The sequence below is a fragment of the Canis aureus genome, chromosome 23 (assembly GCF_053574225.1).
Source record: "Canis aureus isolate CA01 chromosome 23, VMU_Caureus_v.1.0, whole genome shotgun sequence".
Lineage (NCBI taxonomy): Eukaryota > Metazoa > Chordata > Mammalia > Carnivora > Canidae > Canis > Canis aureus.
Window position 1 is genome coordinate 27,982,960 of NC_135633.1, and position 15,209 is coordinate 27,998,168.

General features: G+C 35.6%; 1 protein-coding gene across 1 annotated transcript in view; it reads left to right on the forward strand.

Moving 5' to 3' along the window:
* The window catches only part of RNF169 (ring finger protein 169), an 80,807-nt gene that overhangs the window by 36,865 nt on the left and 28,733 nt on the right, over window positions 1-15,209 (forward strand). Inside the window, exon 3 of the mRNA XM_077867042.1 lies at window positions 15,040-15,186. Within this exon, the coding sequence (XP_077723168.1) occupies window positions 15,040-15,186 (147 nt within the window). The remainder of the gene's footprint in view (window positions 1-15,039; window positions 15,187-15,209) is intronic.

Here is a 15,209-nt window from a genome sequence, read left to right on the forward strand (position 1 = left end):
GAAGTATGACAGAGTGAGTGATACAGTGGACTGGAAAAAGTATACAAAGGAGATGCCTGGGTGGCTCCGTGGTTGAGCATCTGCCTTTGGCTCAGGTCCCTGGATCCTGGAATCAAGTCCCACATCGGCTCTGTGCCCTCCCACAGGGAGCCTGATTCTCCCTCTGCCTATGTCTCTGCCCCTCTCTCTGTGTCTCTCATGAATAAATAAAATCTTAAAAAAAAAAAAAAGTATACAAGGAAGTTGTTTAGTTTTGGACCATGGTTTTAAAGGAGGTAATTTAAGGAGGGAATTGAGATGATGGACACAATGGACAGTGAAAGTGTGGTAAGGTCAGTGGATTGAGGTTTTGATGGTGATAGAATTGTAAAAGTAGGGTCACTAGCATATAAGTGAAGCTGGAAAGCTGGGAAGTGGTGGTCTAAATGTGAGAGGCTTAAAAGTGAGACTGGGGGGTAGTTTAGTTACTGGATGGGAAGAGGTTTAGAGTATGATCAGGGAGTAGACAACTGAAGTAGGAAAAGACTTCTTTAGGAGGAAGTAAAGGAACTGAGAGAGTATACTAATGTTGAAATCTTCAGGAATGATCAATAACATAGTTGGAGAGAAACGTAGGTGCTAAGTTTTTCTGTGAATAAGGGGAATTGACAAAGAGGTGACTACCGCAAAGAGGAGTTGTGGGTGTTAAGTCTGATGGTAAATACTTCAGAGAAGCTTGGATTTTTGAGGAGTAATATGATCTATTCTGTAATTTGCTCTTTTTTTTTTTTTACTAACCATATATGATGTGTGTGTGTGTGTGTGTGTGTGTGTGTGTGTGTGTGTTGTGGGAGGTAAGACTTTCATACAGATATTTTTTTCATCCTGATTGATATTTCATAGTATGGATGAGGCATAATTCACTTAACTATTCCATTATCATTAGTCATTTAAGTTTTTTCTAATTTCTACCAGTTTTAAAGAGATGCTGTACTGAATACACTTGAACATATGTGAGCAAATACTTCCTTTAGGTAGATTCCTAGAAGTGAAAGTTCAAGGTCAAATGGTGTGTACACTTTGTATTTTGGTGGATATTAACAAATTGCCTTTTAAAAAGACCTTTTCAACTTATTTTGTCACCAACAGTGGAAAAGAGTCCCCTTTCTTTAAATCCTTCCCAAACTTCTATCATTTCTAGTATTTTGCTAATCCACCAGGTAAAAATAATATCTTTGGTTTTTTTTTAAATCTTTTTTTTTTTTTAAGATTTTATTCATTTATTCATGAGAGACACACACATAGAGAGGCAGAGATACAGGCAGAGGGAGAAGCAGGCTCCATGCAGGAAGCCTGATGTGGGACTTGATTCCCAGACCCTGGGATCACGCCAAGCCAAAAGCAGACACTCAACCACTGCTGAGCCACCCAGGCATCGTAATATCTCTTTGTTTTCATTTATATTTCCCTGATTACTAGCTAGGATGAGCATCTTATACTTGCTGGTCATTTATACGTTTTCTGTGCATTGCTTATTTACAGTCTTTTTATTTTTTTTTTAAGGTTTTATTTATCTGAGAGGGAGAGCAAGAGAGTGAGTGCACAAGCAGGGGAGAGGCAGAAGGAGAGGGAGAGCAGACTCCCTGCTGAGCAGGGAGCCTGGCCCAGGTCTCTATCTCAATGGACCCTGGGTTCATGACCTGAGCTGAAGGCAGACACTTAACCCACTGAGCCACCCAAGTGCCCCTGTTTATAATCTTTGTGAAAACCGCTTCCATCTTTTGAACATTTGTAAACTTGACTACTAATGGCATATTTTTTTCCCCTGTGCTTTTGTAGAGTATTCTATTGAAAAAAGTTTCTGACTTCTGTTTATTTATTGAAGAAGGTGGGGCTAAGCACAAGGGAGAGGGACAAGCAGACTGTGCTGAGCCAGAGCCTGACATAGGACTCAATCCCACAACTCAATCCCACAACCCAATCCCACAAATCATGACCTGAGCCAAAATCAAGAGGTGAACTATTAACTGACTGAGCCACCCAGGCACCTCTTGACTTCTTTCCCTGACATTTTATGGGGTTTTTAAGTGGAAGGAGAAAATTAGCATGTGCTCAGTGTCTTCTAGCTTGTTACATTATTTGAAGAAATAATTTTGTTGTATTCACTATTGAGTATAAATGTATGGATATATATATTCTTGTTATATTCTTGTCTACAGTGAATGTTGAAATAAAAAATAATTTTAGCAAGAAATTATTTCAATATTGTTATCTTTTTATGTTTCTATTTTATATGAGATTATTAGTGACTTTTGTCTTTTGAAAAAATTGATTCATCTCTGAGTTCTGTTTATTGGTTGGATTAAGCTTATTTTGTACACCATTATTTTTTCTGCTTATATAGTTTGTTAGATGCTTAGTTTTGACCACATGGTTAAATAGTTGCTTTATGTTAGAGTTAGGAAACATATAATCCTCATGCTCTTGTTTGTCTTCTTTGAAGCATTGGACTCTGAAAGGTTGAAAGTAGAGGGAAAAAATAGCTTCTACTTCTAGACTGCTTATCTCCCTGGTTTCTGTAGTGGGAAAGATGAACTGCTTTTGATAATTCTGTGGGTCACATGAGTGGTTTAGACTTTCTCTGAATTGGTTTACTGACCTATCCATTTTCTTTTTTCTCCTGCTCTACTGGTTCGTTTTTGAGGAGTATTTTCTCCCCATTGCTGGCTGAATTATTCAAGTAGTAAGCATGCAGTTCTTAGTCCTTAGCCAGAGCACAGGGTAATCAGATATGGTCAATGGGTTACTGAAGTGAATAATGTCTCCATAAGGCAGATGCTAACTTTTGTGAAGAAATTTTTTAAAGGTAAGTAAACTTTGAGGACCTAATTGTTTTTGAAAGGATGTATCTTTAAAGTCTCTTTTATTATCTTTATGCCATGAACTTAAAATATAATGCACTTAATTAAAACTAGAACATTTCATGGGGCACCTGGGTGGTGCAGTTGGTTAAGTATCTGCTTTTGGCTCAGGTCATGATCCCAGGATCCTGGGATCGAGCCCCATGTTGGGTTTTCCTGCTCACTGAGGAGCCTGCTTCTCCCTCTGTCCCTCTTCCCTGCTCATGCTTTCTCTCTCTCTCAAATAAATAAATTAAATCTTAAAAAAAAAAAAAACTAGAACATTTCATTTAAATCTATTTGGCTATGCAGTGCATCATGAACTAAATGTTGGACTGGCCTTATCCCTCCCCCTTTTGAAAATCTACTTATTTTTAAAGCTTATATTTACCTAGAAAGTTTGATATATATTCTGTCACACTGCAGAAGCAACAGACTGTTCTTTAAAATTTTTTTTCCTATTAGATTGTAAAGTCTTTCAAGATGGATCTGTTTGTTTAGTTTAACTCTCTACTGCATGTAAGATACAGGCATCCCTACTGATGTCTGGGGTATATGTTCCATGACCCCCAGTGGATGCCTGAAACTGTGGATGGTACCAAATTCTGTATATAGTGCGAGGTTTTTTTTTTCCTGCGCATACATACTTATGATAAAGCTTAATTTATAAATCAGGCACAGTAAGAGATTAACAATTATAACTAATAATAAAATAGAACAATTTTAACAGTATACTATAATAAAAGTTCTGTGAACATGGTCTCTTAAAATATCTCATTGTACTGTACCCTTCCTTTTCGTGATAATGTGAAATGATAAAATACCTATGTGATGAGATGAAGTCAGGTCAGTAGGCATGGTGATGTAGTGTTAGGCTACTATTGATCTGATGATATATCAGAAGGAGGATCATTTACTTCCAGACTGTAACTGCAGAAAGAGAAATCATGGATGGGAAGGGAGTAGAGGCAGTTTACTGTAGTATCTTGGACATAGGTTTTCATTGAATGCTGATTGAATTGATTGGTTGATCATTTAGTTTCAGAGCTCCTCCTTTTAAGATAAATGACTTGTGTAGGGATGTATAGCTGGCTTACAATAGAACTAGATATGTTTTAAGATTTCTAGTGTTCTTTTTCTCCAATATTTGTTCTTTTTTTCTTATTCCTCTGAAATATTATTGTGTAATCTTTGAGGAAATGCCTGCTTTTGGCAGGTGCTGATGTGCCTGTTTCTAGAGCCATAAAACAAATATGATATCTCATAGTACATCTTTAAGAGAAGGTAAGCTATATGGTACTAAGAAGGAAAAACCCTCAAAACAATAAATTGTCATTTTGACTGCCTGAGGGAAGAACAATTAGCTGTTGCTGAAAATCTAAAAATGTTAAACCTGGTTGTTTTCTTCTTTTGCCATTTGCAACTATTCAGACAAGGTTGGGAGCAACTTTATCAACTTACGGCTTTTCAAAGAAAATAACCTTTGGGAAATTCAACGCCTAATCAAATGTAATTATAATAGTAGGCTATTAAGTGATTTCTGCAATGTGCTATCTTTCCTTGTCTCTTTGATTTGTGAGGAGAGAGGATCAGTAAGTAGTTATAAGATTATTGTATTAGTATAATAGTTTTCATGGTTTAGAGAATAGTTTAAAATCATTTCAGTGCTACTTATGAAAGCCAAACTAGGGAATTTTATAGAACAGTTGCAACTCTTGTTACAAAACTCTTAAAAATAAAAAAAATTTTATTTTGTAAAAATATCTGATTAGTGAAGCTTTTAATAAATTTTAAAAAACTTCCTGCTTATAAAAGTGAGCAGAATTGTAAAAAGGGAAGAAGTTCAGGTAATGAAAAGATTTAAAGAAGAAAGGGAAGATTACCAGTAATCCTGCCATCTAATAATCACATTAAATGTTTAAGCTTAAGATTTTTCACAAAATAATTTGGAATTGCACTATACAAGCCATTTTTACTGTTTGTTTTATTCAGCATATCATGTGAAACTTTCCATATCAATAAGTTTAAATTTATGCCAATATTTTTTAAAGATTTTATTTATTTATTTGACAGAGAGAGAGAGAGCACACAAGCAGGGAGAGCATCAGGCAGAGGGAGAGGGAGAAGCAGGCTCCCAGCTGAGCAGGGAACCCACTGCTCGATCCCAGGACCCTGGGATCATGACCAGAGCCGAAGGGAGACGCTTAACCGACTGAGCCAACCAGGTGCCCCTTCGCTGACGTTTTTAATGATTATATAGAAAGAGAGAAAATATCTCTATAATATATCACATGCATGCCGATATATTCCTTAAAGCCAAAACCATTCAAGAATGAGAAACAACTTTTAAAAATGATATTAAAAAGATTCCACAATTTTGGAAAAATTTCCCTAATTTTTAAAATTTCTCATCTCTTGCCAAATTGTCTGAAGATTCACAGGTAATCTGCTTTCAGTGGAATTGCAAGCTTGGTTATATTTTTCTGGATACAAATGGGAGTTTAAAGTCTCATTTGCTGCTGCTTACATCTAAGACTCATTGTTTTTGTTTATCTTAAACTGAAAAAAAATGCATGTGTTCTAAAGGTCACAATAAAGATGTGTGGATATTTTACACTATGCTAAACGACATTATTTTATAATGAGTAAGAGCTAGCTGAGTTCAGATTTTGGCTCTGCATGTGAATTTGGGCAAGTTTGTTAGTCTCTCTATGTTTTAGTTCTTCATCTGTAAAATAGACATCATAGTACCTAGCTTATAGGGTTATTGTGAAATAGTGCCTGGCACATCCATGTATAAGGATAATTATTATTTAAAATTTGAAATTCTGAAAAATCTAGCACAAAGTAACCACCTCCCCCCCATTACTGCCATTTGTTTGTTTGTTTGAGTAAGCAGTAACTGACTCTCAAAAAGTCAGTTGGAAGCTGGAAAATTAGTGGTATGAACCAAATGAATTGAAATTTTCTTGAACTTTGGACAGTGAAGAAGGCCTGTCTTTGCCTTTTCATAATTGATGACTTAGAGATCTTTCTTTCTGCTTCTCATATGTGAGTTCCCTCCTGTTCATTTAGTCTCTTAGCTTGGCAACTAAACATATGACTTTTAGATTATCTGCTGGTTCAATTTATGTGTAAACTTAAATGCCTGCAATTAATTTTATATGCATTTCTGCATAATGTATGTAAAACCTATATTGAAGTAATTTTAAACACCATATTACATAAAGGAAAAAATTTGTAAAATATTCTCTTGGCATAAATATTTATATGTGCCTAATTCTAAACATAATATTTAAATTGAAAGGTATTTGAGAATTAAAGTGAAGGGAGAACAGTATCATCAATATATATCTAAAATTTAGTAAGAATCACAAGAGCAAATCAATTGCTTTGGTGTTATTTATGAGATTGCTCAAGTAAAAATCAGGGCTTCAGCCTTGTATGCAGGAGATCATTTGCTATGATTCGGGATGCTGTGAAATGGAAACTGCAGGTAGTCCTAGTTTACCCAAAACTGTGTGTGTGTGGGAGGGCAGCCCCGGTGGCGCAGTGGTTTGGCGCCGCCTGCAGCCTGGGGTGTGATCCTGGAGACCTGGGATCGAGTCCCACATCGGGCTCCCTGCGTGGAGCCTGCTTCTCCCTCTGTCTGTGTCTCTGCCCCTCTCTCTCTGTGTCTATGAATAAATAAATAAAATCTTAAAAAAAAAACAAAACTCGTGTGTGTGTGTGTGTGTGTGTGTGTGTGTGGCAGCATCAGCAATAATCACCAGTTAGACCCTTTATTGATTTTTTATTTTTTATTTTTTTTAGTTAGACCCTTTAGAAGTGGTAACTCTTAGTATCAAATGGGAGTCTAGGAACCAGCTAGAAGATACAAAGCATTGGCTGCTCTAGATACCAAAGTACATTAAAATGTTCTGACACTATTTCATCATGCTTGAAGTAATGGTTCTGAAGCAGCGGTATTATACTCCTACTTTATCAGTTTGTATTTCTTTCATAACCTCCATAAGAATTTAAACTATTTTTAACCTACTATTATAGAATAAGCCCTAGACATGAACAAAAATGTGTTCAACCCATTTATTGAGATGGTGATATTTAGTGGATACAACTTTATGGGCTATAGTATATGATTTGTTAGATTGTTGAAAATAAAGATTCCCATTACCACCTTTGTGAATGTCTTTGGGGTCTTGGGCCCTAGTTTGAGACCCTTTGGCCCAGAGATAACTAAAAAATGTAGAAAATGAGTTAAATGTGTGTAACTCATATAATTTGCTGAATGTTTTCGTATATCATCCATCATCATATTTTATAGCAAAAATTTGTTGTCGGATGTTGGTAGGAGGCAGGTGAATGAAATACCAAGAAACTGTATTGTCCTACAACTGTCACAAACTATTTCTGTAGTCTCTCATTGGTCAGTGGACTATTGTACCATTTAGATAAGAAAATGAAGAAATTATGGATGAATGAGCTTCTTCTCCTTTAAGTGCCATCAGGCAGGAGTCCTCCCACCAGCCCTGTGTTCATGTCAAGTTCATTGGTTAACTTTTGTTGTTGGAATTGAGAGAAGCTCCCCCAAAGCATGGGGGCCAGTATGGTCACCATAACAATACAGTTTGTATCATAGAGAATATTTATTGGAAGGACCTTTTAAAAATTGTTTAGCCCAACCTTATTATTCACCTCAATTGCATTCTACTAGAATGTAAGCCCAATGCAAAAAACTTTGTCGTTTTTGATCACGGCTATGTCCTCCAGGATAAAAATATGCCTGACACATAGACTTTAGTGCTCTGTAATTATTTGTGCAACTGAACTTTCTGAACACAGATCCTAGTCTAGAACTCAAGCAGGAGAGGGGAAATCAAGGATGAATAGGACACAGTTCCATGATCCCCTTCAAAAGAAGCTCCTGGTGTCTGAGGGTGAAGAGATTTGAAAACAAGTAACTTGATGCAAGTAATTTATTTTAAAAATCCATGATAGAAGTACTTTCTGGATGTTATGAAATATACTTGAAAATATTTCATTTGAAACAGTGTGGTACATATAGGTGTTTTATTTTCATCTCTAAGCTTGGCTCGTTAACATTTGAAGTACTCATAGGAAATACACACTTTGGAGTGGTTATGTAGTACTCAAAAGACTATAATCAGAACCTTCACTTCATAGGCTCTGATATGCCCTTCTGTTATTTCTATAATCATCCAGCACCTGAGGCTTGTTAACTACATAACAGATGTTAGAAATGATGTCTAAATTTTTAATTTTTGTAATATTAAACAAATATAAAAATGGAAAGAACAATAAAATTAATGCCTATATACTGAATACCTAGATTCTACAGTTTTGAAGTTAATGAATTTTTCATGGTGAAATGAGTATTGTTCAAGACATGTGAGTTAGCTACAAATATTGTACAGGCATTTTTGCCCTTGCATGAGTAGGGTTTAAGAATCTAATGAGCTCAGTAGCCCGTTCCATTTATGGAATATTGCCCCGTGGCTAGGAATTTTGTTTGGCTCTGTGTTTAGCTGTTAGTGGAAAATTCATTTACCTGATTCTGACCAGAAGATCAGTTGAGTCCTGCTACTAGAATATTGCCTTGACTGAACCTGTCATTGCAAGACATTTATTGTAGTATCTAAGAGGGTAGAAAGCTAGCTGGAACTTCATGATACTTACAGAATAGATTATATGGCACTTAAAGTTTTTAAATGCTATAAAATATATGTAACATAAAATTTGCCATTTTAACCATTTTAAAGTGTACACTTCAGTATCCTTAAGTATACTCACAGTGCAACCATCAGTGCTATCTTTTTCCAAAATTTTTTTCATTACTCCAAACACAAGCTCTCTACCCATTAATCAATAGCTTCCCATTTTTCCATCCCCCTAACCCCTGGTAACCTCTAACCTAGCTTCCTATTTCTTTAGGTTTGCCTATTCTAGTTATGTAAATGGAATCACAAAATATTTATCCTTTTGGTCTGGCTTATCTCACATAGCATAGTGTTTTTAAGGCTTGTCTACACTGTTGTATGTTTTAGTACTTCATTTCTTCTTACCCTAGGGGCTGAGTAATATGCCATTGTATGGACATATCACATCTTATTTATCCATTCATCTCTTGAACGCTTGGGTTGGTCTCACTTTTTTGGCAGTTGCGAATAATGCTGCAATAACAGTACAAGTATTTGTTTTTGAGTTTTTGTTTTCAGGGTTTTTTTTTGGGGGGGGTATATACCTAGGAGTAGCATTACTGGGTCATATAGATAATTGTATGTTTAATTTTTTGAGAAATTGTCAGATTTTTCCACAGCAGCTGCACCATTTTACATTCCTAACAGCAATGTTTGAGAGCTCCAATTTCTCCAACTTCTTGTTGGCACTTGTTATTTTCTTTTTTCTTTAAAAATGTTTTTATGATTGTCATTCTAATAGATATCCCATAATGATTTTGATTTGCATTTCCCTAATGAATAATGATGTTGGGCACCTTGTCGTGTGCTTATTGATAATCTCTTCTTTGGAGAAATATCTATTCAAGTCCTTTGCTTAATTTTGAATTGGGTTATCTTTTTGTTGTTGACTTGTAGGAGCTCTTTATGTATTTTGAATATTAAATCCTTATCAGTTATATGACTTGCAAATATTTTCTCCCACTCTGTAGGTTGTCTTTTTACTTTATTGATAATGTCCTTTGTACAAAGTTTTTAATTTGGATGGAGTCCAGTGTATCTCTTTTTCCTGTTTGGCTTTTTACTCAGCATAATTATGTTGAGATATGTTCACTTTGTTGCATGTATCAATGCAATACTACTTGGCAATATTTTTTTTATTGCCAAGTAGTATTTCATTGTATAAATATGTCACAATCTGTTTACCTTCCATGCCATTGATAGACATTTGGGTTATTTCCAGTTCTTGGCCATTGCAAATAAAGCAGCTATGAACATTCATGTATGCCGTTGTATAGATATTTCTTTTTCTCTTAGGTAAATATTTAGATGTAAAATGGCTGGATCATATGGTGGATGTGTATTTTGGTTTTTTAAAAACTGCCAGACTTTTCCAAAGTGGCTTTACTATTTTAGTTCCTGCCAATAATGTATGAAAGTTCTGGTTTCCCTTGATCTTCACCAACATTTGGTATGGTTAGTCTTTTTAATTTTAGCAATTCTAATTGGTGTGTAGTGGTATCTCATTGTGGTTTTAAAATTTGCATTTCCCTAACAACTAATGATGTTGAACATCTTTTCATGTGTTTAGCTGCTTTCTATATGTTCTTTTTTTTTTTTTTTTTTGGCTTAATGTCTGTTCAGATCTTTTGCCTTGTTTTTAACGTTGGTCCTGTACTTTCTTGCTGTTGAATTTTAAGTGATCTTTGTATATTCTAAAAGCAAATCTTTTATCAGATATATGCTTTGCACATGTTTTTCTCCCAGGCTGTGTCCGTGTTTTCATTCTCTTAGAGTCTCTTGAAGAGCAGGAGCTTTTAACTTTCATAAAAGACAGTTTATAAGTTTTCTTTCTTTGTAGATTGTACTTTGGTATTATATTTAAGAATTTTTTGGCCAGCCCAAGTTCACAGAGATTTTCTCCTATGTTTTCTCCAGGAAGTTTCACAGTTTTAGGCTTTACGTTTAGGTCTATGATCCATTTCAAGTGAATTTTTATCTGTATTGTGAGTATAGATCCAAGCTCCTTTTCGTGCATATGGATATTAAGTTCTGGTTTGTCTGTTGAAAAAACTATCCTTTCTCCTCTGGATTGCCTTTGCACCTTTGTCAAAAATCAGTTTTCTATATATTTGTTGATTTACTTCTAAACTCTATTTTCTATCTCTACCATTGATTATTTTTTACCAGTACCATGCTGTTTTGATTGATTATTGTAGCTTTATAACAAGTCTTGAAATCTAACTGTTAATTCTCCAGATTGTTCTTTTTCAAAGTTATTTTGGCTATTCTTTCTTCTCTATATATGCATCTGAATTTTAGTATCAGCCTGCCAATTCCTACAAAAAAAGCCTTCTGGGATTTTGATTGGGATTGCATTGAATCTATAGATCAATTTGGGGGGAATTGGCATCTCAATAATATTGAGTCTTCAGAGCCATTAACATGATATATCCTGTTTTTTTAGATCTTCTTTAATTTCTGTCAACAATGCTTGTGGTTTTCAGTTTCCACATCTTTTGTCAGATTTATCTTAAGTATTTCACATTTTTATGTTATCTTAAATGATATTTTAAAATTTTCATTTTTGATTGTTCATGCAAGTAAATGAAAATATAATTAATTAATTTTTATATTTTGCTATTCTACCCTATAATCTTGCTAAAATTCATTTAGTAGTTCTAGTAGTTTTTTTTGTAGATTCTAGTGGGTGTTCTACATGGAGGATTATGTTGTTTGTGAATAATGAATGCTATTACTGGAGGCCATTACAAATAAAGCAATTACAATTATAGCTTTCAAGGATTGCTATAAGGCTAGTCATTCAGGCAATATAGTATTGGCCTAAGGAAAAGACATATAGACCAGTGGAATAGAATAGAATATAGTCCTGGAATAAACCCACTCATAGATAGTCAACTGCTGTTCATAAAGGCACAAAAGTAATTCAGTGGCAAAAGAATGGCCTTTTCATCAGTGGTGCTGGAACATACTGAGTATCCTGTGAATCTTGATCTCTATACAATATATAGAAAATTAGTTCAAAACAGGTCATAGACTGAATTTAAAAGCTAAAACTATGCAGAAGAAAACATAGAAGAAAAATAATTTTTGACTTTAGGGTAGGTAAAGATCTTCTAGACAGGAACACAAAAAATCCTAATCACAGAAGAAAAAATTGGTACATTGGACTTTATCAGAGTTAAAACTTTTCACTTATTAATTAGGGAAATAAACAGCCAAAACAAGTGTGAGAAAACAGTCTCAAAATGTGTCTCCAACAATGGACTTATGTCCAGAATTTGTAAAGAACTCTTGCACCTACCAAGTAATAAGGTAAAAAAAAAATAATAATAAGAGTGAAAAGTTTGACTAGACAGTTCACAAAAGAAGATATACTTCTAAGCACATGAAAAAATGCTCAACATAATTGGCTAGCAGGGAAATTGTTATTAAGGCCACAATGGGATAGCCCCTAAATCCTCTAGGATGGCTAAAATTAAAAGGCTAACGATCCAAGAGTGAGAATAAATATGAGACTGTGAATCAGCTAAAACTCTCATGCATTGCCAGTGGGAGTATAAAATTGTATGACCATGATGGGAAACATTTTGACAATTGCTTTATAATTTTAAACATATACTTACTATATGACCCAGCAATTCCACTTGTAGCTGTTTAGCCAAGCAAAATAAAACATCTGTCCACAAAAAGACATAAATGTTTTTAGCAGCTTTATTCATAATATCCCCAAACTAAATACAGCACAAATGTCCAACTCTTGAGTGGATAAACAAATTTTGGTGCTCCCTTCACTTCAAAACTAGTGAAGGGGACACCTGAGTGGCTCAGTTGGTTACATGGCTGACTTTGGCTCAGGTCATGATATCAGCATCAGGTTCCTGGTATTGAGCCCTCGAGGCAGGCTCCCTGCTCAGCAGGGAGTCTTATCATTCCTCTGCTCTCCACTACACTTGTGCACGCTCACGCACTCTCTGTCTCAAATAAATAAATAACATCTTAAAAAAAAAAAAAAAAACTAGTGAAAACATGTTATCTTCAGGAAAAAATTACCTGGGATTTCTTGGTAGTGTGACTGAGTATGAGATGAATGTACAGAAGTTAATAGTTTTTCTCTAATAATTAGCATCTAAGAATGGAAGCAGTAAAAATCATTCCACTTATAATAGTGGGCAGCTTCACTTTGGGGCAGCCTGAGATCTTATTTAGCTCTTACTGCCTGCCTCTTGCTGTTAGCATTAAGGCTTCTCTGTTAGTGCGGTGGCAGTGCCTACCATGGGAACTTCCTCAAGTTGTACAAGCCAATGTGAAGGGTATTTAACACCCGGTGAAGCAAAATTTCATCAAAGAGAGGAGTCAGTAGATTTGTGCTTCCCTTTTTCTCACCTCAGACTCAGTCTTGAGATGCATTTCATGTAGTTTCTCATATTGTCCTCTGTAGCCAATTACTGGACTAACTGTCACACCACTTTTATTGGCTTTTTACCTCGTTGTGTTACTCTGTCCTCAACTCATGCTCCCAAATAAGATATTTATGCATGAGCTTCTTCTCAGACTCTGTTCAGCTCCCCCATAGCATAGAATCATGTGGCCCAAAGGTAGCTGAGTTTGTGAAGCCCTGGTATCTGAAGCCAGTGGTTTGCTTTAAAATCAAAGCCCTTTAGTATTCAATCTCTGTGACTTTTAGCTGCTGAGTGTTAATTTTTGTGTCTTTAAAATGATAATGATGGATATACACAGAACCCTTAATGTTTAAGTGAAGATAGCTCTATAAACGTAGTGCCTGGCACAAGAAAGAATTCAGTACAGTGCAGCTTTTTCAAGTTTATATGCTATTTTTGGACACTCCCCGAGGCATTTTCCCTGAATATGAAACCTCTTTCCTAGAGACCAAGTTTTCAAGTCCTTATTAAAAACTATCAAAAAGGACAAAAAAAAAAAAACAAAAAAAACCCAAAACAAAACTTATGCAGAACCTAGTATAGAGAAGACACAAACATGATTCATGTGAAGATATATTTATTTTTTAAAAAATATTTTATTTATTTATTTATTAAAGAGAGACACAAAGTGAGAGGCAGAGACACAGGCAGAGGGAGAAGCAGGCCCCACGCAGGGAGCCCGACGCGGGACTTGATCCTGGGTCCCCAGGACCACACCCCAGGCCGAAGGCAGCGCCAAACCGCTGAGCCACCTGGGCTGCCCTCATGTGAAGATTTAAATGCATATATGGGTTTTTCAATTTTGTTAATTTTTAGCTGTGATAAGATTATAGCGTGTTAGAGACTCAATGTTGCAATGGCAAAGTGGCTTCACCAGCCATAGTTGTTGTTAAAGTTCATTGTCAAAAATTTTGAGAGCAGCAATAAACAGTATTAGGGGCAGGAAGATACATTTTAAAACACTAAAAAGACCAGAGGGCATAGTATGTAATGCTAGTAAGCACTAAACAAAATGACGCTAAATATATAAAATAGGAAATGTAATGGTTTTTAAAAAAATAGCAACATCTGTGTGTGTGTGTCTGTGTGTTGTTGTTGTTGTTGTTGTTGTTGAATTTAGGAGGTTTAGTAGCAATCCCTGGCCACCACCTACTGTCTGACAGTAGTATACACACCCATGCCCTCAGTTGTGACAACCAAAGGTGTCTCCAGTCATTGTTAGATGTACTTGGGAAGTAAAATCATCTTCAGGTGAGAACTACTGAGATAAGCCTAGATTTGATTTCTGTGGCTCTGTGAATTTGAACACATTACCTAATTCCAAAAACTTACTTTTCTCACATGGGATAATGTATGGATAGTGCTTAGCTCAGCACCTGACACCTAAGAGTTCAATAAGTAATAGCAATTCTTATAATGCTAAAACTTGTTCTCTTTTTGCTGCTCTGCCTCTCTACATTCTAGAAATGACATGCCCTTTTGTGTAGCCTATGGTCAAACCATGTATTTTAACCTACCCTCTGGACCACAAGGTAATAGCATAAATTGCAGAACATTAGAACTGTAATATTTTTTTCAGTTGGCTATAGGATGAGGACCTGTCTTGCCTAACTCAGCTTCTTGGCCTTTCGTGGCTTACATCTTGGCTCTGCCTGACTTAATGCAACTATATCTGGTTTATGGGAATAAGGAAAGTTTAGGTTCAGCCTTTTTTGGCTCAGTGAATAAATCTTATTTTTTGATTATGTATATTAACATAGCTTTTATCATTTTATACTGCTCAAGAATGCAGAGCATTTAAATATTAAGCCTTGCAGCATATGTACAGGAAGAGCCAAGTAAAAGCATTAAAAAGTAATTAAAAGTTAAGAGGGCTTTGTATCTAATAAGAAAAATAAACTGCCATGTGATCTGTTTGTTCTGATAGACTACTGAGTAAAAGATGTTTTGAAGTCTGCCGTTGCCTAAAACCCTTCTTTCTGGTGTGATTTGTATTTTTAGCTGAGAGAGGAAAAGTTACAAGAGGAGAAAACCTCTGAAGATCAAATCCACAAGCTGTTATCAGAGGATATGGAAACAGGCAAAAGGAAAATGGATGACCAGAAAAAGAGAGATGAGCCATTAGTACTGAAGACAGATCTGGAACATGTAAGTAGATCATCGTTTTGTTG